The 25,511-nt window shown below is 41.4% G+C and overlaps 1 protein-coding gene across 1 annotated transcript; it reads right to left on the reverse strand.

Moving 5' to 3' along the window:
* Nucleotides 1–156: 156 nt before the first annotated feature.
* DHX32 (DEAH-box helicase 32 (putative)) lies at nucleotides 157–24,245 on the reverse strand. The gene is made up of 11 exons (XM_058810732.1): nucleotides 23,715–24,245; nucleotides 20,228–20,418; nucleotides 17,726–18,098; nucleotides 15,007–15,252; nucleotides 12,743–12,842; nucleotides 12,468–12,626; nucleotides 5,314–5,505; nucleotides 3,682–3,835; nucleotides 2,141–2,324; nucleotides 1,132–1,313; nucleotides 157–397 (listed from the first exon to the last, which is right to left on the reverse strand). Exons 1-11 carry the CDS (start codon nucleotides 23,982–23,984, stop codon nucleotides 205–207), a joined length of 2,244 nt encoding a protein of 747 aa, XP_058666715.1. The 5' UTR covers nucleotides 23,985–24,245; the 3' UTR covers nucleotides 157–204.
* Between the last annotated feature and the right edge of the window lie 1,266 nt (nucleotides 24,246–25,511).

Here is a 25,511-nt window from a genome sequence, read left to right on the forward strand (position 1 = left end):
TGTTTTTAACCAAAGCTAAATCATGTGGGTTTGTTCCAAAATAATGCATCCATCTCCTTTTATTTAGAAAAGTGCTTTTTCTTTGTTTCTTCTGTTAAATGTATTTATGTCAAAAGTTTGAAATAATTACTAGGTTAAGGTGGGGATGTGGTTTGGATATATTGCTTTTATTTATTGTCCAGTGTGTGATGGTTCAGTCTAAATTCACTGAATAACACATCTCTGCTCAGTGGGAGTTTGGGGAAATTCCTCATTTTCTTTGCTGTCACTGGCAGTTTTCTGTTCCTCCTTTGTGGCTGAAACAGGTGCCAAGTGATTGATCACTTCCTGCAGAATATCCTTGCTTTCACTTGGAGGAAGATTGCTGAAATAATACTGAGGTACCAGCTCTGCAAATCTGGGGAGGAAATCACACAAAACATTATTCAGTTTTATTGAATTTTCAAATATTTGAACAATTATTTCCAGGCATATCTAAAAGAAGCTACAAAGTTGATATTTAAGCCCAAAACTTTGCAAGAATCCAAGATTGTCTGCAAGATGTAATAGGAGTTTTTGCTTTTGGTAGCACTGAAAATCCTCAGCCTGCACTTGAGCTGCAGTGCAGTTCCCAGTGCTGCAGGCTGCATTGAATAGGAATTTCCCTGCTTTAGAGCAGAGTGGTTCAATAACATTATGAAAAAAGCTCTCCTGTAAACATGGCAAATGAAAAAGATGGGAGAGTGAAATGGATATTCTTTGTGTAAAGAGATTTTTGCAGGAGGAGCACTCTGGTCTCTCCCTGAATCCATAAACAGGCCATGATTCAGCTGGCTGGCTACAGAAAATATGTTAAGAAAAGGATTTGCTGGAAAATAGCTTTTCAGGGAGCAAAGACCTTTCCAGCTGGATTCCTGTGTGAGTACACTGCTCTGTTAACTCCGTTTAAATTTTTTTTTCTATATATTTTACCTTGTAAGAAATTTTGCAGCTAATAATGTGGCTTTTTCAATAGATTACAGTTACAGTGGCAAGTACTGAGAATAGTGAGGGCTGAGAACACACATCTTCCCTGTTTATTTTTATTATCCTCCCAAAGTGATGATTTTGTGGCTTTAGGAGTGAAGGAGGGTTGCATCACAGGTCACTTACAGATGGGGGGAGATCTCAGAGACAACTCTGATGGAATTGCCCTCTGAGATGCTGAACTCATGGAACAAAACCCACTCTGGAATCCTCCTGGTGTTGCAATAGGATGAGAAGGGGTGGAGCTGGGCCACTTGTTTGTGTGTTAACATTAAATAATTCCCTGAGCCATCCACATCACGAGCAATCTAAAAAAAAAAAAAAACCAAAAACAATGTGGAGAGTTATCCATGATTGAATTGATCAGTGCCTTTTAGATTTTAACCAGAAATTAAAATTTCCTTCAGATACTTTCAACTGGAGCCACTTCCCGAGCTTGTGTGGGAAAGCTTGGGAGTGGATACCATGAAATGAGACTTAAAGAAAATGTTCATTTGTTTATTTGAAGGGAAGCTGCAACAAGTAAGTGCAAAACTATCTGGGTTTGGCTTTGCAGGTCTGTGTGAAGACATACAAACATGTATTCTTTAGCACATTTACTTTTCATAGACTTTAAATACAAAGTGTCAGGCCATGAAATGTGCAGCTGGGAGAGGTAATTTTGGTATGAAGACTGCACAGGGATGTGAAGGAAAGCCTGGGGACTCAAGTGGGAATAAATCAATCTAGTTTACATTTACAATTACAGTTAGAGTGCCTTCCTGAGATGAGGCAAGCTGTCTGCTACGCACACCTAAATATATCCAAGTATTTCTCTATTTCCAGGCAATTTTCACCTTCAAAAAGGAGATAATTCCTGGGAGAATATTGCAATTTCAAGAGGGTTTTTTGAGGTGTAAGAGTTCTTTGAGTGAAAGGCATATTGGCAGTTTTTTTCTTGCTGTGGAGAGTGTGAACTCCATGCACTGAGAGAAGAACCCCAGAGAAAAGGCTGAAATGAGAAGTGTTTGATACACTGAGAAAAAAAATGGCTTTTATGGTAATCAAGAGATTTCACTAATGAACTTAGGTTTTCTGAAAACATTCTACATAATTTAACAGTGCAGGAAGATGAAGCCACAGAGTTTTTCCTTACATGCATGAAGTAACCAGATAAAAGAGCTTTCTTAATGCTCAGCAGATTTGCTTCTGATCCAAAGTCTGGTGCTGAGATGGGCAGCTCAATGCGCTTCATGATCTCCACCAGCTCGGCTCTGATCATCTCTGCCATGCTCAGGGCAGAGCAGCTCAGGAAACACTCACAGCACCACTGCTCCCTGCTGAGCTCTGTGGGGAAAAACAATGGTTTGGCTTAAAGCAGAATCCCACTGCTGCACAGGTGCTGCTCTGTGCAATAAATGCTCTTGCACTGCTGCAGGCATGTCCAAAGTTCTGGTAATGAGCCATGCAGACAGCTTAGGCTCAGCTCACAAAGTAAGTGGGCAATACTTGATACCCTCAGTTAGTTTTACAGAATTGCAGCTATTTCTTCCTCAATCGAATCCCTTCTTTGCTCTGTTATGAATAAAGCTTACCACAGAATGAATAGCAATTCTATTTTTCAGGCCTTGTAGATTTAGGCCAGGATATGGAGTTCAAATCACACCTGTAGTGCTGGTGCTGCACTCTGGTAAAGGACTGGAGCTCCTGGAGCTCCCTTCAGCATTCCACATGAACAGGAGACAATCCTGCTTCCCTGCCCCAGGTTTTTACTCAGTGAGTGCAAATTTATCCCTCTGCTGTCTGAGCACTGGACTCAGAAATGAACTGGAGCAGGGGAAAATGCAGTGAAGAGCTTCTGCTGCTCTGCAGTCTCCTGGCTTTTATTTGTGTTCCCTCAAATGTGGACTTTACTTGTCACAGACATGTTTTATGGAAAATCCTTTCCTTAGGATTTTTTCTCCTGAGAAGCTGGGAGGCCTCAGGAACAAAATGTAAACAATGGTTATCTGCTGCTGTGGAATGCAACAGGTGCATCTGGGATTGGCCCATGTGGTTGTTTCTAATTAATGGCCAATCACAGTCCAGCTGTCCAGACTGTCTTGGTCAGTCACAAGCCTTTGTTATCATTTCCATTCCTTTTCTATTCTTAGCCAGCCTTCTGATGAAATCCTTTCTTCTATTCTTTTAGTATAGTTTTAATATAATATATATAATAAAATAATAAATCAAGCCTTCTGAAATACGGAGTCAACATTCTTGTCTCTTCCCTCATCCTAAGACCCCTGCAAACATCATCACATTTACTACTTTCCATTTGTCCTTTAACTTTTCCTTTCAGATCACAGCTATCAAAACCCCAGCAGAATTGTTGGGCTGTTGGGGGAATTGAGGTCCTCCTCAACAGCTTCTATTCACCCTAAACTTGGATTTTGTGCTTCTACAGGAGGAACCATCATTCTGGCTTTGCACAGTGCCACTTCAAAGGACAGCTGGAATATGGTTATGGATCCCTGTTGGTTCAGAGATACCGTCCTAGGATGTTTTTAATTAATTAGTAAATTAATATTCATCAGCAATAGCTACTCCCATAGGTTTCTCCCCGCATATCAGCAATTCTAGAAACAATCACCAGATTTTTGGGTTTGTTTTTTTTCCCACACTGGTCCCAGTGAGCTTATGTTGGCTCGGGCACACTTGCCTGTGTGTGTGGGGCTGGCAGTGGCTGCCCTGAAGGCGTTGAAGACGTTGATGAGGGTGCAGTGATCTCCTGCAGGGTGGGAGAAGCGGCGCCAGCGGCTCCGAGCGATCTCCTCTGTGCCAGGAGGGGCGAGCAGGAAGCAGCTGGGAGCTGAGGGAAAACCAGGCCCGTGGTGAAAACACAGAGGTGCATGCACAAAACCCATTGGTATTTTTGGGTTCTTCCCTCCTTGGTTGCATTTAACCCCCAGTATTGGATCAGTGCTGAAGAACTGAACCTGCTGCATTCACTAAGTGTTTATTTTGTGGGTGTCCTACCAGTCTTGTTTTGTGGGAATCAGAAAAACTCCCACAGACACTGAAGGGTTTGATCTGCAGCCTTGGATTGATGTAAAAATACAATACACAGATATTAAGCAGAAAAATCATAAACTCCTATTTCTGTAGTTGTAAGTAAGAATGTGCCTGAAGTGAGTGAGAAACTGCACTGATGAGATGGTGAAGGTTTATAATGCAGGGGTGGGGCTGTATGGAACGAGCTGAGAGTTCAGAAGTTAGAACAGAAGCAGATGTGTGCCTGTGAGACAGAAGCCCATTGGACAAAAGCATCCTCAGTGCAGCAGAAGTGAGTAAAGGTGATGGGTCAGAAAAGCAAAATAAACCCTGTGGCAGCTGTCCATTGGGTTAGAAAGTTCTAGATTGCCTTGTAACAAAGAACTTGTGACTGCTCTGAGCTATGGCCGAATGCTTGCTCCTCTGAAATCTCAGGGACTCTGAGACTGATGTTTGTCTGAGCAGTAAATCGTTCTTAGCCTGAAAATTGTCCCATCCCTTCATTTCTAGCACCGACAATGATATTGTTTAGTTAATATGTATTGCAAACACAAAAGAGCAGCTTTCTCCCAGACTGATGCCAAAAAAGCTTCCTAATGTGACAACCTAATTCAACCAGAATTCAACAAATGGTTTCTTTACTATAAAAAGACATCTTTTGACTTAATGCCTTAATTTGCTCCTCTATGTTGAAATTTCTGCTTCCAGTGCATTTTACTTTTGTGTCTTTTGAGCTTTTCTAAAACTGAATTGTGCCTATGCTCAAACATTTCCATTTGTTATATGTACTTTAGAAAAACCATCACAAGTTAAAAATCAACCCAGTTTGGGCATAAAAAGTTGTCCTACAAGGAGAACAACTCATGCAGACTGATAGCCTGTGGTTCATGTGTTTGCTGCCCAAGACTCCAAGGTTATGTCAGAGAGACAAGATCACAAAGTAATTCTTTGTAGGTAAACAGTTCAATGTTTTATAATTAGAACTTTCTTTATTTTGCTGCACTGATCTGTCACAAATATAGATTAAAATAAGAAAGTTTCATTTGGAAGGGATGTTTCTTACAAAAGGTAGAAAGCCAATGGGCAGCTAAAGCCTGGAAATGGAATTCCATGTGGGAATTCTTTACTTAGCTTTCCTTGTATCCTTACAGTTAAGATTTGAACAACCAAATCTATTCATTTACTTGAAATAAACAGGATGTGAATAACAAAAATTTGCTTTTGTGGATAGATTTGGAAGGAATCTGGATTGGTCAGGTGGCACAAGGCCTGCAGTGAGAGCTGATCCAGCAGTACCTGTGACCATGGCTGCAATGGTGAGCATCTCATCCACACACTCAAATTCACAGGAAGCCAGCAGTGACTTGGACAGCTGAGGATCCAGGGGGAATTCTGACATAATAATCCCAAATTCAGAGAGGTTTCCATCGTTGTCCAGTGCTGCCAGATAATCCAGATCTTCCAAAGCCTGCATCAGGCTTTCAGGAGCTAAGGAAAAAGGGAAGAGAATTCCAGTTCTTGAGAGTGGTACACAGGAATGAATGTCTGAACTCTCATTATAATATTTCAGCTGTGGGAAAACGATGCTTTTCTTTGAACAAAAATAAGAACAAAAATATTTGAACAAAAATAAACTATTAAGAACAAAAAGTAATGGATGAATGAAAGGCTGAGAAAATTCTGGAGGAAGAAGAGGTAACAATCATAAGCTGCAAATCACTTTTTTGATACTTTTAAGAAGCTCAGACACAATCCTCAATACCCCTAGATTCTGTCAAAACTCCTTCCATTATTGGCAGATTTCAGGTGGATTTTTTATGTTTATTCTTTTTTAAGAGGGGTGGTCACAATTTTGAGGGGTGCTGAGATACAGAACAGGTCTAGGAAAGATCTTTTTTAACCAGAGGAGATATTCTGATATTTACAGAAGTTATAACTTTCATTCTTGCAGGTATTTGAAGTTCTCTTGACTGCCTTTTTAATTTTTATACTTTTTTTACACAGATTCTAATAACACCAGAAGAAAAATGGGAATGTAGTAAAATAAAATGTCTCCCTAGCAATTGGCTGTACTTTCTCACTCCACAAAATTCAATGCTCAGTTTTCCCTTAGTGTGGGTGATAACTTCCTTACAACTTCCATAGGTAGAAGTGAGAACAGTGAGGCAGCAAAAATAATGTGGGAAATAAGAAAATGTCCTGAGAGGACGGGATTAAACAAATCAACACTTAAAATTAGGGACTGAGCAGGTCTGAAAGGAAATCTGATGGTGATAAAAGGAGGTCAAACAAGCATAGAAGAGCTTTATGTGGTTGAGAGAGGGATCCTCAAGTTGAAGTTGTCAGGCCTACACCCCAAAAATTGTTTTCAGAGCATGAAAAACATGGGTGGAAATTTGGGAACTCCTGAAGTGTGAAGGTTCTTTAAGGTTCTTTTCCTCACAGCTCTTTTCCAAGGTAGATTTCTATTCCAGGTTATATTGAATGGTCAATATCTGTCATGGTTAGCGGTTCATTTACATTCACAACTGCTCTCCAACCACTGCAGAAACTTTCTCCTCACTCCAGCCTGAGGATCTGGTTGATATTTTCTCAGTTTTATGGATAACAAGTTAAATTTGAAGCTGGTGGCAGAAATTCCACTGCAGCAGGACTTGGCCTCGCCCCAGCCCTGGGAAGCTGCACTGGCCATTTGTCAGCTGCTGTCAGTCTGTCCATTCATGGGGAAAAATCCCTAAATAAAATATCCAGGCCACAAGCACAGCTGCCCACACAGGCAGGGGGTGCATCTGCACTTGGATCTTCATTAGCAGATGGCCAGAAATAATTTCTTGCATTCATTAAGAGTGGGAATGGCATCACCAAGACTAAAAGACTGTAATAGCTGCTAGGGCACATTTAGCCACACTTCCCCACACATTCTGCAAGAAAATCTTGAGATCAGGTTTTCACTTCATTGGCAGTGAATTGTTTATTGCCATCTCTCTGGAATTAACCAGTAAAAGTAAAATGGGAAGTAAACAAGCACCTGTTGCTTTTAACCTCATTCTGTTATGTCTGAAGGGGGAAAAGAATTTATTAATTCCCCTTACATGTTCTTTTCCATCATCTCAACCTGCTAATGTGACTTTGGTTAAGTTTAGAACACCCAGTTTTCAGACAAATTCTCTCAGGAACCTGCAAATTCATTTTGAAACTGCTTCATTTCAGTCTCAGAGTTCCTCCCTCTGCCTGTACAATTCTATCCAGAGAAGACATTTATTATAAAAAATATGGGGTTTAGTGGGATAAACAATGAGCCCTTGCAAAAACGGAAGTATCTGAGAAGAAAATACTTAGGAGTTTTAAAGAAATGAGAAGTAGCAGCTGATGATGAATATGAGTCAGTGACAGGAAATAAAAATCAGTGATTGAAAATCGGGGATAGTAAAAGGGTCACTCAGATGTGCAGTAATTACTAGGAGATCATGGAAAGCTGTTTTCCAGAATTCAACAAAGTAGTTTGTGCTAGAGCTCACAAAATACATGGTTATATGGCAGCCAATTTCAACCTCCTGATGGCATCAGTAATTTGCATTTTTATGCCCTAGAGTTAGTTGTCTTGAGATTTATAAGCAGAAATTACTTCCCTGTCTTGCTATGAATGTTCTGGAAAAAAATAAAAATAAAAAGAAAAAAAAAGATTCCTGGAGTTTTATTGCTCTAGAAAGGACAAGACAGTAAAGGTGGATTAGAGCAGGTGAAGGAACAGTAAAAAAGCAAAAATAAAAAACCAGAGTAGATCTTTTTAGGGCTTCTTGCCAGCAGCAGCCACTGCTGCCTTGAGGTGTGAACCACGAGGATTTGTGACTCCACTGCTGTTTCACAGCAGCAAAGCTCAAAAAACCTCTCAAGATGTGTCCTGGGCTTTCAACAAGAAGCTGTCACATCCCTGGAATTTTAAAAGGTATTTCCTAATCTGATATTTTCTTTCCCTGCTCTGTGTTCTTTGGCTGCTCTGGACTCATTTCAGGGAATCTGACCAGTTTTATGTAAATACAGATTCTGCTTGTGATCCTTCTTAGGCTTAGGAAAGCAAATATATAACTTAATGTTACTGTTAGCACTGGAATCGTTTATCTGAAAGTTTCAAGCTACTTAAAATGATATTCTTGGTTTTGTATTTCTGTAACTTTGATGTGAACAGAGTAAATTCTGTCCCTAAAGGCAGCTACACCTGTAGTCCTCAGCACCACGTCCCAGCTGGCTGAAATGCAAGTGCTCAAGGTGTGAGCAAATAAATGAAAAAGTATTATCCTTGTTGCTTCAGGAAGCAAGCAATTTAGGGATTTGGTCTGTAATAAATGGATAATAAAGATAGGAATGAAACCTAAATTTTGTGATTTTAATAGTCCATTTAACTGCTCTCTTGTGCTTCTCTGGAGATCCACAGCTCCTGTGTTCTGGTCTCCTACTCTGCAAATGCTGAGGATGTAAAATACCTTTTTTTTTGATAGATCTTTTCCTTTCAGAGGAAAAACTGAAATAAAGAGCTGCCATGGCTGTCAGGTGAAGGGAGGTTGTGTTAAAGGAGCTGATGCTCTGCCTGGCACACCCCAGGTTGTGCAGGTTCTGTTGGGCTGAACAGCAGAAAGAATTGCCAAAGCAATTCCTGCAGGGAGAGCAGTCCTGGGAAGGGTGTTTGCTGTTCCTGCTGTCCAACACCGCTCCTTGGACAGCAAACTGAGAGCAAGGAGGAGTCTGTGCCAAGTTTTCCTCAAATTATGCAAAGATTTTTCTTCTGCAAGCACAAGTTTCTCTGTCCTGATTCTCTTTTCCCCCCCTGTACCTTCTGAGTCAGGATTTTTTATGTGTCTGTTCTGCTCTGAAGGCACCAGTTATAACTATGATTTTGAAATGATAGTTGATCATTAAAAATTACCTGCCCAAGCTCATCCTTTGCAGTATTTCCATTCCCCCTCATGCTGCTTCATCACTCCTCCAGCCTGGCTGGTGATGGTCCCTGCTGTGCTTTTCTGCCAGGAAGGGCCTGACCTGCCCTGTCCTGACAGAATTTACTGAAAAATGTCTGCACACATCATTTAATTGATGAAATCCAGAATTTAATACAACAAAGAATTAACAAGTAAATTTAAGATAATAAATCTGCCCTGAAGTGATCTCTGCTGAACAGAGTTTACATGGTGGATTGAGTTTCTGTCTTTGACAGTCTCCAGTAAAAATATGCCAAAAATTAATTTTTCTGAAACAATTTGAAATTATATAAATGTATACAACTCTTGTTATTCTGGATTTTCTAGAAATGTATTCTCCAGGGGGTTGTGAAATCATAGCTCTCAAATGTCATGGTCATGACCATTGATATATCCTTTAATCTGAAAATTGTTTAGGGAAATTCTGAATGAATGCAGAATCTGCAAATGCTTTCCCCTTGATCCCGCAGAGAAATTTCACATGGCTTCATCTTTCTAATGATTCACTTAGCTTAAATAAGGATTTTCCAGTGATTTACAAAAGTACTCAGCCTTGCTGCAATCTGTGGGACTGGGATTCTTTTGTCCCTTTATAAACCCCCGCAAAGATCTATCTGATTTACTGATCAGAGTATAAACACATCCCTGTTCTAGGGGCACAGGAATCCTGATTTACTGATCAGAGTGTAATCACATCCCTGTTCTAGGGGCACAGGAATCTTGATTTCCTGATCAGAGTGTAATCACATCCCTGTTCTAGGGGCACAGGAATCCTGATTTCCTGATCAGAGTGTAAATAGATCCCTGTTCTAGGGGCACAGGAATCCTGATTTACTGAACACAATGTAATCACATCCCTGTTCTAGGGGCACAGGAATCCTGATTTACTGATCACAATGTAATCACATCCCTGTTCTAGGGGCACAGGAATCCCTCTGATGCACTTTGGAGCTGCAGTGCCAGGTTCATTTTCCTCTGGCTCATGAATTCCAGAAAGGGGAGCGAGCTCTGCTGCATTTGCTGCTCTCCATTATGGCATGAATTAAATGCAGCAGCTGTAAGCCTGACATGTTTGTTGCTTTCATAATGCAGTAATGAGTCAGACCTAATCCAGGCTTTTATTTCTCCTCAAAGAGCAGCAGGAAAAAAAAAAAAAAAATCCCTTGTGCACATTGTTGCTGAGCAGAAATAAAATGTTTTACTGACGTATTTTTTGTCTCTTATCTGCTGCACGTTCTCCATGTGCAGGAGACAGATTGAGAAGAACTTCTTGCTATGGATTTCAGTGTCCTTCTGATTTGTTTGTTCAACAGTTATCTCAGTGAAAACTTGATTTTGTTTAGGAGAAATTCACCTGAAACCCCTAAAGCTTCCCTGTGTTTCAGCTGCAAAGACAAGGTGAGAATGCTGGACAGAAACAGAGCAGGGGAAGCCTGTGGCACCCAGGGGATGCTGCAATGTTTTTATTCCTTTTACTCCAAGGGAACTCAGCTCCAAGGAGGGGAAGAGCCATGGAACAGCCAAACCCGTGGCAGGGATGGAACTGGGTGATCTTTAAGTTCCCTTCCAGCCCAAACCATTCTTGGTTTGTGTGCTTGAAAGCCTGATGTGTTTGGAGTTCTGTGAGCTGCTCCAACACAGGAACTGACTCTCCTGACAAATTTATCCCTTGGGCTCTCCAGTTTCTTTCAGAGAATTTCACAGCAGGCACTCCAAACTCTGTGTTCTGACTGTGGGAGCTTTGCACTCATCTCTGGAGGGTTCTGTAGGGATCAGTCCAAGTGCTGGTAGGAAAAAAGTTCCCTGTCTGCTCCAAAGTGGAAAGAAAGCCAATGTGTGAGGTGTTCTGGTTAAAGGAGGAGCTGTGCTGGATCACCAAAGCTGTGCCTCAAATGTTCAATTGTGTAAGGCAGGAAGCAAACAAGGAAATTGTGCAGAATTTCTCCTCTCCTTTCAGAGCACCCCTGCAGTGTTTGTGGGATTTTTTCCTTTGTTCAGCCAGTTTGTCCACTGTACTAAGTGGACAATAATTCAGTAATTCCTAAAACTGTTCAATACCAACACCTGGCACTCTTGATCTAGTCAGCAAAAGCTTTGTCATATGTGTTGTCCATCCAAGTAAAGCCAATTCTTTCACTCACCAAATACCTTCACAATTTTCACACATCTTTCTTCAGCTGCATTATCCAAAAATACAGCTAAAACTTAGAATTCCTCCATCTGTGAAACCCTTATGTGCCTCTAGCATTTCACTCTCTCTGAATGCTGTCCCCTTTAAATCCAAAAATGCTGAGTGCTTTCCCTGATATAATTCTATTAATTCCTTCTACAGTTCAAGACCAAATTTCTTCATATCCAGGAAAAGCATTAAAATGTTTTATGGTATTTTTAATAGTAAAATATGTTTTAAATTTGAGTGGAAGCAAATTATTCCATAAGCATTTTCCATGCAGATTTTGTGGGTTCAGCAGAGGAGATGACACAAGGCCAAAATACTCCAATTCTCATTGGTTTTGAATTAATTACCATCAGACTGGTCATGCTTTTTCCCTATTTCTATTAGGCATGTTTCTGCTAAACAACACACAAGGGAAAAATAGAATAAATTTTTCTTGAAAATTCCACTTAACCATCTATTGCAACATCCAACAGTGAGAATTAGCACTTTATTACTGATTAATAACATAGAAGAGATCATTCCAATTTTGTGTAAGTGCACAAGGAAAGGCAAGATAATATAAGAAATGTTCCTGTTTGTACTGGAAAATTTTCAAGAATGAAGCCAGCAATCCCCAAAGCTGAAATCAGGGCTATTTCCCTCACTTTAATGGGTTTCAAAGAACCTGCAGTGGCATTTGGGGTTTGTGATAAGCCAGAACAGAGGAAAATATCCTATAGAAAAAAACCTCAATTATAAAGTCAGGGAAAAACTTCCTTTATTCTCTTACCTCAAATTCAGTGTTTTCCCTGGCTAGTATTGAAAGTGTATTTGGCTTTATTTTATAAGGAATATTGCCCTAAGGAACAGCCCAGTGTAAATTTGAGGTGGGAGATGCTGGAGGATAAGGAGGAAGCTCATTTCCTCCACACACATCCCCCAGGTAACAGCAGTGCTTTATTTGGCTTGTAAACTTTTGATTAAAGGATTGTATTTCATTGGATATCTGTACAATGCCTCGTACAACAGGGCACAAATTTTCTTTGTGAGTTACAGGAAAATAATATGTAACCTAGATGAGAAGATAGCTGGAATATTGAGTTTTGTTTTAGCATTCCAATTCCATTCAGATACTTTATGGTCTTTTTTCTAAGTGCTATTGAGCTGAGAACTGCTGTAGCAGGTAAGTGGGAAAAGCTGGGTGATATTGTTACAAGTCTTTAAATAAAAAACAATCCTGTGAGTGACAGGGTAAAATTAACCTGGAAAAAACTTCTAAAATAATGATAAAAATATGAGAAATTGGTGAATCCTCTTACCTGGGCTGCTGATGAAGTCACAGTGAGCAAAGCCTGCTATGTCCATCCTCTTCAGGAACAGGACCAAGCTGATGAGGTTGGATTCCTGAACTTTAGCTGGAATTTCTGCTTTCATTTCCTTGTGTGTAAATTCTTCAGGGTACAAGCAGAAGATTTTCCCTGGAAGAGAATTCAGGAAAATTACCTTTTTTAAAATGCTTCATCCTCACGTTGCCACGTTGGTTGCATTAATAAATTTGAGCTAATGGATTGAAATTTTGAGCTAATATTTCTACCTGATGGAGACATGCCCAGAATTTGTTTATGCACCTCTGCTTGACTTTGGCTGATAGGCTGGGTTAGAACAGAGTCTGCTCTGATTCTAGGATTGTACACCTTTAAATGAAAGAGACACCAAGCATCAGACAAGTACACAAGGGCTGCAAAAATATGAATGGTCTGTACTCAATTTCTCTCTAGGTCATTTCACAGAAAGGGTAGTAACAGTTTTCATTTCTTTTCGTTTCAGCAGCTTGGGAAGGAGAGCACTCAGCACCCTGACAAACTGACAGATGTTTTGCAGTCACTCTAAGTGTGCTCTGAGATAAATGTCTTCTTTTCCCCCCTGAAGAAATGTACCTTACTGAAGCAGAAAATGCTATCATCAAGAAAAACATCAGAAAATATTATTTATTTCTTGCGGTGACAGAATCCCAACATTTTCTGACAGCATTTTGCTCCCTAGCTCCAGATTTTTGTCTTAATATTGGAACTACAGGAGATGAGGGCTGTATTGGAGATATATGATGCCATGTTTTATAGTTATCTTAATTATGCTTTATTTGGATTAAGCTGAGGAGCTGATTCACTGCTCTGGCCACAAGCCTGTGGTGTCCAGCAAGACTTAAAACTGCCAGGATAAGGCAGCTCTCTACTCCTGCCTTATGAGTCAACTCTACCTGCTTGAAGCAGATTAAAAAAATGATAAAAATTTAAAAAAACATCCTTCAGTGCAGGGCACAAATTTCCTTTCCTGCAGGTGAATTGCTGATTTACCCCAGCTGTAAGGATCAGGTGGGATATTTTGCTCTGCACTGAATTTTCCTGTTCCCTCAGTGCTCATCTGGCTTTGGCTGAAGGGAATTTGAACTGGTGAGGGAAGAATATCATAGGACTGAACAAAATAATTGAATTAAAGGTAAAAATTGCATCACTGATTGATGGAGGTGATTTGATAGACATCAGAACTGTTGGATCTGGTTTGTTCCCACTGATTTGTATTTTAAATTCACAACATTTGTAATTTGTTGAATTGTACTTTGGGCTTCAGGTGACCATGGCAGTGAAATTCATTTCTGCCATCCAAGAAAACTGCAGTTGTAGGAATAAGTTTAAGAAATAAGCATGGTCTAATTGAAAACTGCTTTTGGGCTCTTCTTCCTGGCACACAAAACTAACTTTTTTAAACTTGCCTTGAGACTGAGTTAGTTCATAATTCCCAGTTAAAAACCTTTTAAAATGACAGATTTGTGCAGTGAAAATGAAAGGTACTGGTAGTTCACAAGCTTTTCCCTGAAATACCTGCAAGGCCAATCAGGATTAATGATTCCTGCTCCAAAATGTTAGGAACACTTAACTCCAATTTTGGTTATTCCACCTTGTACTATAGAAAGGAAATGTATTACATTGTTTCTTTTGCCTCTTACTGGAATTTTTATTTTAACCAGGACAGTTACAAAACCTGTAGTGGTGCAGCTCTCCAGTTCATGTTCCTACACAGTTACTCATCCCTTAGGACTTCAGTTTTGTAGAAATAAAACAAATGAGATTTTTTTTAAATTTTTTTTTTGCAGCTGTACTAATCCTTCCCAGGGTGGAAAACAAAAAAATGAAGTCAAACTTAGAACGAACTGGAAAAGGTTAAGTATGAATTAGATAATCAGTTTATTTAGTTAATTTATCTAAGTATTTCTAATGCAATTAGATAAATTGCAGTATTTGGAAGGGAGCACATGGCCAGGAGGAGCACAAGCAGCTTGAAAAAATAGAGATTACCTGTGAGGGCAATTACTAAATAATTAAATAAGGCATAAGAATAATCTCCTAAACCAGATCTACCAACAGGTGTCTAAGAAGTGATTGTATTTTGCTTTATGTATGAAATACTGAAGTGAGATTCATGACTGATAGGCCAGACTCAGGTGAGATTTATTTTGCAAACAATCTGTCATGGGTTTGGTGCCCAAATGAGTGGCAATTTCAACTGGAAGTGTTCATCTGCTTTTAGAAACTTCAAAAATCCAATTTCTGATTGGATTTGGGAAGTAACTGTGATTTCTTGCTTGGTTTTCACATGAGATGTCCATGAAAATGATTTAAATTCTATTAATTTGCTTGTTAAAAATATCATAGAACCTGAGCTGTGAAAGAAGAGAGAACCACATGATCCTCTAGAGATTATTTGCATTAATCTGAGCTGCACAATTCCCTCTCCCCTGCCCTGAAAAGCCCTTTTGCAGAGTTTATTTTGGACAAAGTGCCTCTGCTTCCCTTCACTGACCTTTCTTGTCTCCACACCCACATCGATGACAAAAGTCACGTTTTTAGTCCAGATCAGAGGTTCTCCAGAGCTGGTGGTGAGCAGCACTTTCCTCCTGTATTTTTGGCAGCATTTCTGCTTGTTTTGAATGAGTTTGGGAGTCAGGTCTTGTTTTGTGGGGTACAAAGGGATGGGGATGAGTTCTCCAAGGTCAGGGTTTAAATTGGGCTGTTCCTGTCTGATCATCTGATAAGCTTTCTCAATTTCCTGGAATCAAGAGAAATACATTTTTTCCTTACAAAATTGTTATATTCTTAGTCCAATTGCATCACATAAAATGATCAAAATATGCAGAAACCTCCCTACTTTCCCTTAATTATTATATTTGAGAAGATGTAATTATTGTAAAGGTTTGAATTTTTTCCCCCCAATGATTAATAAACCTTATAAAGATTTAATAAAGTCAATAAAATATCCCTAACTTGTATTGATGGAACATCACCTTTAAAAGAGTTCACAGATCCAGAGGTTAGACAGGAATTGTAAAAGCTTTTTGTTGTGGGTTTAGTGGTTTTTTTTGTTGGGGGGGTTAATAAGAAACCATTTATGCTCTGCACCATTTTTTGAAAGGCATACAAAAATAATTCATGGCCTTGCTCAGTCTGAGAGGGAATTTTTTTAAAAGCATTTTTATTAGCAAAGGTTTTGCAAAATTGAAAAGCCAGACTGAGTTTCTCTTTGAGTGTGACACCACATTTCCAGCAGTTATAGGTTGAAAGTGCTCCATAAAAATTGTTATAAAGATACAAGAGTGACATCTAAGAGCAAGGCTGGCAGCAGGGTAGCTCATAAATCCTGATGTTCTTGGTTAATTCATATTTTTGTTTAGTTTAAAAGACAGCTGAGTGCTTGGGAACAGTGAGCCATTACCACTGTGAAACTTTAAATCACAGTTAAACAAGAATTCATGGGATGTTCTGGTCCATAATGAGTGTTCTGTTCATTGAGAGAGAGAAAAATGAGTGATCTCTTCTTGGAAGAAAGAAATTCCTATTTTAGTTTTCTGGGGAATTTACCTGTCAAAAAAAACCTTTTTAAGCAGAAATGAAACTTTTGAAGTGGAAAGAGAGTGTGTTTTTTCTCTGACATTATCTATTGTAAATAAGGGGACTAACACAGAGAATTCATTACTTTATCATTTGTAAAATTGGTGTCTATAAGGTTTAAAACTGATTATTGACATTATTAAAAGTGTTTCATATCCATCCCTCTTTTAACAGCAAAAAGCAACAAACACTACCTGGGTAGCTTGTGGTAAATTATCTTTGCTGAGAAAAGTCATTATTTCCTGGGGATTTTGTTGTTCCAAAGCAGATTTAATGACACACAGCGGAAGATTGGGGATCATTATCAGGAAAATAATAATAATAATAATAATAATCACAAATACTGCAATATTTTTTTGATTGTGAGGTTACTTTGGCAGCTCTAAAGGACTTGCTGGTGCAGTGAATTCAGGGAACCACTGCTGTCTACAGAGATTCAAAGGTGTCACTATTTAGAATGGCCAAGCCTGTGCAGATTCCTGGATTTTCTGCCACACCTCTGGAGTGACATTTTCCTCCTGCTACTGTGCACACAAATGGTTGGGGAGAAGAATCCAAATGGAAAAATCTCCTTGGGAGGTTGAAGGTAAAACTCCCCTGTGCTGTAGGGCATTGATGAGGCTGGACCTGTGTCCGTGTGTCCATTCCCACCCAACAGGGATAACACAAACTGTGGGATGCCCAATGCCAGGACAGGTTATTAAATCCCTGCCCTTGTGCTGCTTCTACAGCTTTTTGCATCACACAAAAGGATGGTGGCCTTTCTTTAAACCTGCAAAAAATATATACTTTCTACACAATATTTATGTGTTATATATATATATATATATATATATAATGTGTATAAAACACAGTGTTATGTATGCCATGGCTTCTTTCAAGGAAAACCCTGAAATTATAAAACCTGGTGGCACATCTGCTATCTTAGCTACTAAGACAGCAGTTTTTTAATCTGACTTACAAATACCTTAGCAAGGTATTTATGGGTCAGATTAAAAAAACACATTTCCTGATTAAAATCAGAAAGAGAACAGGTTTAGTTCCTAGACAAGCTACCTAGGACAGAGGCTAGATAGAGTTAAAGGAATAAAACAGGGATTTATTAAAGGCCTTCACAGGATACACCTTGGGCAGTACAAGAGCCTGGCCATGGCTACACCCAAGATGGACAATGAGTCATGAGGTTTCACACTTGTATAAGCTTTGGTCCATTTCCATACGGGGGTTAATGTTGAAATGTTGTTGCTTTCAGAATATCTGACTGGAATGGACAGCCAGCAGTTTAATCAAAGTTTCTTTGTGCAGCATTTTGCTAAAAAATAGGAGACAATATTGATTCTGTTTCTAATGTAGATGGACCCAAGATTGGACGGCGTGTCACGAGTTTTCACATTTTTATGAGTTCTGCTCCATTTCCATACTGGGGTTCCAATTACAGCTCCAGGTTATGAAGTCTCATCCTCCCAGGTTGCTCTCCCCAGTTTGCTGTTTGCCCTTTTTGGGGCCTGGAAAAGGATTGTTCTGTGTGACTGGGCTGTGAGGAGAACTTGCTAGCACTTTATATGAAGTTCAGAGTTATTTCCCATGTGGAAAACACGAAAGCTAAACCTTAAGGCATCAGTTGAACAACTCACCTGCTCAGATGCCAGGAAGATGACGATGTCCCCCCTCTCCCTGGCGTGGTGGATCTCCAGGAGCAGCCTGAGGGCCGGCAGGAAGGGGTCCCCGTGGGGGCTGCAGGAGAACACGGCCTGGGCGCGGTGCCGGCCCCGCACGCGCAGCACGGGCACGCTGCCACAGAAACCCTGCAGGGCGCTGCACATGTGGGGGGCAGTGAGCAGCACCAGCCTCAGCTCTGCCCTGGCTGCCAGGACCCCCTTCAGCAGGCCCAGCAGGGCATCTGTGGCCACCGTCCTTTGGTGCACGTCGTCCAGGACGATGACGCTGTAGCAGCTCAGCAGGGGCGTGGACATCATCTCCCTCTGCAGCATCTCATCTGTGCAGTACCTGCAACACACACACACAACACTCCACCAACAGAGTACCAAAAAAGTACCAAAAGCCTTGGACTATTATTGTAAGAAATTAATTCAGTCTCTTGGGGGCAGCTTTGTTCTTTCTGTTCCAACAGGAAAGGTTTGGTAAGAACAGGGAGTATTTTTAGTCTCAGTTACATGTTCAAATCCTTCCTTTAGCAGCTACAAACCTGATGTGATTCAATGACACTCAGAGACACAGTGGTGGAAAGGATGCTCCAGGCAAAAGCAGAAATCCTCCTGCCCTGAAATCATCTGTTCATCTTCCATCACATGCCATAAACAACTCCTGAGCAAGGAACAAATCCCTTTGGATGAGGAAAGGAAGGCGCACTTGAGGAAGAGCCAGAACCAAGATGAGCAATTAATTTATACCATAAGGCCCTCCTCACTTCTATCCCTGCTACTGACAGGTTTTTTAAAGGATATTATTTTTGTTGGTGGCACAGCAGGACTTGGAATTCTTGAAGCAGGTTTTGATGTGTGAGAGGAAGGGATTCATCTCCCTCTCAACAGGAGCAGCTGCAGGGAGTTCTCCACAGACAAAGGACAGGCAAGAGGAAGAGTGGTGGAAATTGATTTTCAGAAGTGGTGAGTATCCTCTTCTTACTTGAACCCGGGGGCTGAGAAAAAAACTTGTGGTCTAGATATGATACTTTGTGCCTCCCATATTAAGGAACCAGAGAAAATAACTCTCATAACTTTCTGGGAGGCTCAAAAGCTGAATCCTCTGTTCCTGCTGTCACCTGCCTGTACTTGTTACATTAAGTGCATTTGTTATCTCCCAAAAATCCCCCTGAATGCTATTGTCCTCTTGTTGATGGATATATTCCCTTCTAGCCATGTTTTTTGATTGCTTTTGAATTTAAACTTGGGAAAAATTATCTCCTGTTCTCTTCTGGTAATGAACATTCCTGTACTGGAAAACAGAAAACAAAAGTAGAGGAAAAGAAAAAGAGGTTACTGAGGTGCCTAATGAAGTTTTGCATGGACAGTAACCTTGCCTAGTTAAATCTCTGCTATGATTTATCCCAGAATGCCTCCTTCAAACCTTTTAGAGCTTACTGATTCATCACAAAGTCTCTGCAGAACAGAGGAGAGAGCCCATTCACTGCAGCCTCATGTGAGTGAGGGATGGAGCAGGGCAGGCTCTGATCAGAGCTCGGGGTGCCCAGGACTGAGGGAATGAATGGCTGCAGGGCTTCAGGCTGGATTTAGGGAAAGGTTCTCCCTCAGAGGGTGCTGGGAATGGGCACGGCCCAGAGGAGTTGTCCAGGAGTTTGGACAACACTGCAGGGATGCCCAGGGTGGGATTGTTGGGGTGTCTGTGCTGCACTGGGTGATCCCTCTGGGGTCCCTTCTACCTCAATACACTGTGATTTTAAAATTCTACAACTTTCCAAAACAGCTTTGATTTTTATTTATAAAATCTGCAGTGCTGCCAGCTTCCCCAGCCACACCTTGTCCCGAAGGCCTCCAAAGGCACTGTGAAAAATGTGTATTTCATGACTGGCCTTTTGCAAATATTAAAATTAATACTGTATGTGTTGCGTTAGAAAGTTATGCTGTATTAATTCTCTCGAGTAGTGTGTTAAATATAGTTTTAGGTTATAACAAAAAAACATGTTAAAATAGAAACTATGCTATGTAGGATACTTTATTTTCTAAAGAAAGGACTCCGAGATAGCAGCCACAGGACACCTGAATCTTTCAGAGAAAGAGAATTTATTGCTCCATTATCAGGAGAAATGAACTTCTTCCTGCCTCGCTCGGGCATAATGACGCTGTTAGGATTAAGAGGAAGAAGCTGACACTGACCAGACAGAATCCTGTGTTTGAATGGAATTTACGCATCATGTATGAGGTGTATGAATATGCAACAGGCTGTTGTTTTTAAGGCTTAATCCTCTGTTAACGTGGGGCCTTTTTTGGGCTTACGCTGCCCAGAAAAAGGTACCCGGACATCCATAACTGTTTGTTTCTATTGTCTCATATTGTCCTAATTCAAATTGTCTGAATTATCACTACTCTAATTGCATGACTATTTTTATAATCATTTTATTACTTTTAAATTTTCAGAAGCAAGGGATTGGCACCAACCTGAGGATGGTGTCGGGCGCGCAGCAGCTCTCGAAGGGCACGCAGTACCCCACCTCATGGCCCACGCCGAGCTCCATCTGATCGGCCACACGCAGGGCCAGCGCCACGGCGGCCCGGGGCAGCACCTGCGTGCACACCACGGCCCCGCGGGGCTGCAGGGCCAGGCAGTGCTCGGCACACCACTGAGGGACCTGCGGGGACAGCACAGCACTGAGGGACCTGCGGGGACAGCACAGCACTGAGGGACCTGCGGGGACAGCACAGCACCAGGGTGAGGGCTGGATGGGCTCCTGGGAACCACCGCGGGGCCGGGCAGTGCTCGGCACGCCACTGAGAGACCTGCGGGGACAGCACAGCACTGAGGGACCTGCGGGGACAGCACAGCACTGAGAGACCTGCGGGGACAGCACAGCACTGAGAGACCTGCGGGGACAGCACAGCACCAGGGTGAGGGCTGGATGGGCTCTTGGAAACCCCGCGGGGCTGCAGGGCCAGGCAGTGCTCGGCACACCACTGAGGGACCTGCGGGGACAGCAGGACACCAGGGTGAGGGCTGGATGGGCTCCTGGAAACCACCGCGGGGCCGGGCAGTGCTCGGCACAGCACTGAGGGACCTGCGGGGACAGCACAGCACTGAGAGACCTGCGGGGACAGCAGGACACCAGGGCAGTGCTCGGCACGCCACTGAGGGACCTGCGGGCACAGCACAGCACCGCCGTGAGGGCTGCACGGCATCAGCACGCTCAGCTCCTTAGGAAACCAAAGCTATGAGCTGAGCGAATCAATGTTGTCAAAAGTGCTTCATGAATTTAATATTTTTTTCCCCGTCATTTTCATTTTGTAAGGAGGAGCCCCTGAGGGAGCTGGGGGGGCTCAGCCTGGAGAAAAGGAGACTCAGGGCTGCCCTCATCACTCTGCAGCTCCTGAAAGGTGCCTGTGCTCAGCTGGGGCTGGGCTCTGTCTGCAGCAGCACTGACACAACCAGAGCACACAGCCTCAAGGGAAATACAGGTTGGATATCAGGAAAAATAGAGTGATAAAGTTCTGGAATGGCTGCCCGGGGAGGTGGTGCAGTCCCCATCCCTGGGTGTGTTTAACAGAGCCTGGATGTGGCACTGGGGGCCAGGGTTGAGTTGAGGGGTTGGGGCTGGGTGGGACTCGAGGATCTTGAAGGTCTCTTCCCGCCCAGTAATTCTGTGAAGTCTGCAAATTCTGTGAATTCTGTGAAAGAGTCCAGTAAAGGAAATTAAAATGAATATACTGCAAAACCAATGATAACATTTTCTGAACCTTTATATTGGGATAATGGATTTATCCCATTATCCCAAGACTAATAAGTATTTTCTGGACTAAACACATGTTTATTTTAAAGAGGGTGAGGTATACAAACTGTGGTATTTGATTAGATTATAAAGGACTAATTATTATTAGTTTAATTTCCCATAGGCTAGTTGCTGTTAGGAGCTCATTCCAGGACTGGAATTTTGAACAACTGGAATGTTCTCAGCAATGTGGAACAGCAAAACCAAGCTGAGAGCTCGCTGCTCGCAGGGCCTGCACCATGCATGGGAATTACCCATATCAGCTCTTGGAATCTCTTAAATTCTCAACATGGATTAGAAGGTTTTTCTGGGAATTGCTCAGCTGGACTCAGGTTGGTTGGAATTTGCTGCAGAAGGGGCGTCTGGGGAGGAGGTGACAGCAGGGGCACTGCAAGCACGTGCTGATGGATCCAGCTGATGCCTTGTGAAGGCTGCCCTAGAACAGAGGCTGGACAGAGCTAAAGAATAAAGTAGGGATTTATTAAGAGGCCTCAAATAGGTCCACCTTGGGCAGCACATCCCAAAATGGCCACAAAATGGACAACTGGTCACCAGGTCTCTCACTTTGATCAGTTCTGCTCCATTTGCATATTGGAATTAATTGTCCAATTACAGCTTTAGATTATGAAGTCCCATCTTGTTTTTCTCTCTCCAGCCCACGGTGTTTGTGCTCCTGGGCTGAGATTTGGGTCATTTGTCCTTGGTGCCCAGCTGGAGCAGGAATTGTTTTGTCTCCCTGCTCTGTGAAGAGAACTCACCATCCCCTAATATGAAGCCTAGACTTGCACACTAAAGCAGAATAGAATCTGAAAAACATAAAAGCTAAACCTGAGGCATCACAGCGAGGTTGGTGCAGTTGTGTTCAGGGCTGGCTCAGCAGCAAACCTGCCCCTGCTGGACTATATCCATGGAGAACATATCCCTGGATTTCAAACTGACAAATGCCACAGCCAATATCTGTAATTTCAGATTAATTACTCTGCAAACACATAAACTACTCCAGGAACTTACCCAGCAGCTCCTTAGTTTATATGTTTACTAACATCAACACTGGAAAATATCCATGTCTTGTTGTTATGAGAAATTAAAATTGCACTAAAAATATTATTTAATGGATGTATTAGGTTTTAAATCCTTCATTGAATCAACATCTAAAGCTAGGTGCATCAGCCACATATAATTTATTTCTGTATAGTTATACACATTTCTAGAAATGTTTAAAAACCAACCAGGAATGTGCTACATCTTATTGAAGGTTCCATAAAATTTGCCTTGTTAAAGGACAATTTAAAAGCTAACATTTCTTAGCAAGTTGTTTACTATTACACAAGTTTTTTTTGTGTGTAAATTACAGGCAATAACAAGGGGTAAAAACTTGGCACTCCAAAAATTATATGGACGTGAATCATTTTTATGGGAACAGGAATTTTCAGGGAGAGGTGTGATGTGTCTAGTTTAAAATGTGATCTCTAGAAGTGTCCAGCATTGAAGTCTGTAGGATATATGAGATGCCCTGAAACAGTAATTATCCTGCAGCTCTACCTGCAAGAAATTTTTCTCCTGATCCCAGTCATAAACAACAGTATTTTGGCAGATAGCACTTATTTGAAAATTCTTTTCTACTCTCTGTGACAACAGACCTGGCTTGTTATATATTGGTAAAGCAGAATTTCATAGTCTGACTGATACTTGTGTGCTTAGACTCAGCTGAGATTGTGGCTTCCGTGGTTTCTTTTAACAGGAGTTTTGTAAAGTAATTTTGTGCTGTTGGAGAGAACATTTGCTCCTGGATGAAGAGGGTGAAAGACCATTAATTCTCCCTGAGAATCAGCCCTGCTGATTTCAATCCTTCATTCTCTGTGAATGTTTTGTCACTTTATCTTATGACAAATCCCCCTGTATTTCTTTCCTGATACAGCATTAACCAGAAGCAAAACACAGAGTAACTTCAAATTTTTTTGAGTGCTTGAAGAAAGTTATTAAAATGTTTAATATATTTTAAATCTGTACTTGACTCCATTAATCTTTATTCACCTTCTGCATTTCACTTTCCCTTTCTGGCCTTAATACTTGGATTACAATAGTTACAGTGACTCTGAAATTCACACCTCATTAAATGTTCTAAAACTTCATTTAAAAACCCCAACCAAGTCTGTTGTACTGACCTGGGAGCTCTTGCCAGTCTTAGCATCTCCTGACACAATCACAATTTGATTATGAAGCAAAGTTTCCATGAAAGTACATTTTTCTTGCCATATTGGAAGCTCTTCTCTCTCCTTCATCAGTCTGTAGTAACGGGAGGAGTAAGGCAAGCCATCAAAAGGATTAAGCTCTAAATCTTCTCCACAGACAAGAATTTCCTCTTCATCCCCGTCGCTGCCGTCGAGTAATTCTGACAAGCAGTGGTTCTCTGGAGAAAAGGTTAAAAACTCCATTTTCTTACATATATTATTCCCAGCAAAAGCACATTAGTGATGGAAGGAGTCCTTTGTGTGCTGATTGATCATTTTGGCCCCCTAAACCTGAGCAAATCCATTTTTCCTCGCTCCAGGATTGGTATTTCACAGCTCTTGGGTTTAAAAGTCCCGGCTCGGTGTCCAGCTGCCTTTGTGGTCTGCTTGTCTCCCTCTGGATGGTTTAACAACCCCAGTGAGCCTGGAGAAAATATATTTTAAAAAAATAATCACCAAAAAATCTTCCAAATGGCAGCAATGGAAGCAGAAAGAGAAGCTGAGCAGATTTTGCAGTTCAGCATTGAGCCCAGCCCGTGAGTCCCAGTGTTTGCTCTTGTCCAGGCTGGGGAATAATTGGGCAGAGCAGCTGAGCCTGACCTTTGTGGCTGCTGGGGGAGGCTCTGGAGCTCTGGCTGTGATTGCAGGGCTGGCATGTGGGAGCTAATCCCTGCACAAAGCTGCACCCCTGGGTGCTGCAGCCACGGGCAGGGCTCTGCCTTTGTGCTCTGTGCTGGGCTCCAGTGAGTCACAGCAGCAAAAACTCTTTTTATTGCACTCTGTGGATGAGCCCGGAGGTCTTGGGAGGCTTTAGCAGCTTTTGCTGCAGTTAAAATACACTTAATACATGAAAAAATCCCAGTTCTAAAGCTTCAAGGGCACCAGAAGTGGCCTTGGAAGGTGGTGGAAGAAAAAACAGAAAAAACATTATTGATGTAAAGTAACTCCAACTCCGAGGACTCAAAAGTAGCAAAATAGCTTCCTAATCTTGGCTGAGCTGTGCTGTAAGACAAATATGAAATAACACTTTTTATTTTAGCTCCAGAGGGCAGTTATCACCAGGGTGCTGATAATGTCCAGTTTTCATGCTCAGTTAGGCTGTTCTGCTGCATTTGGATTCCACTTTTCCTCTGACCTTCATGGGTCCCTCTAATCCACCCTGTTTGTCTGATTTTGTGTTCCATCCCTGCCTGCTTGTTGTTACAAAGTCCCTACCTTTGGGGTCTCTGCTTCTGCCAAATGGGCCCCAAATTACTCAATAAGGCAGAAATGTCAGGAGGGGATTGGGAGTTCAATCCCACAAAGGGTTTTTTTGGTAAAAGTCATCTTAAAACAACATTAAGGATTTTTCAGGGTAAAATTAATATTAAAACATCTTGAAACAAACACATGATTTGCTATTGTCCTGCATTTTCCTTGTTTTTCACGTTTAGCAGCAGTAGCACTCTGATTTCCTCATTTGCAGTACAGGCTCATCTCCTAAACACTGGGAATTGGACAGCAATATTCCTGGTTCACTGAACAAATTTGAATTGTCATACCACAGCAATTTTCTTTTGTTCTCCCTTTTTGGTATGTGTAATACAAGAAAGCAGATTAAAATGTTACCAAATCAAGAAGAACATTTTACTATTTGAAAATGAAATATTTTGAAACTAGTTTTCCTTTTGTGATCATGTTTTAACAGACTAGGTTGTTGACTGATTGACTTTATTTATCTCTGCTAAAATA

The sequence above is a fragment of the Ammospiza caudacuta genome, chromosome 9, assembly GCF_027887145.1.
Source record: "Ammospiza caudacuta isolate bAmmCau1 chromosome 9, bAmmCau1.pri, whole genome shotgun sequence".
Taxonomy (NCBI): domain Eukaryota; kingdom Metazoa; phylum Chordata; class Aves; order Passeriformes; family Passerellidae; genus Ammospiza; species Ammospiza caudacuta.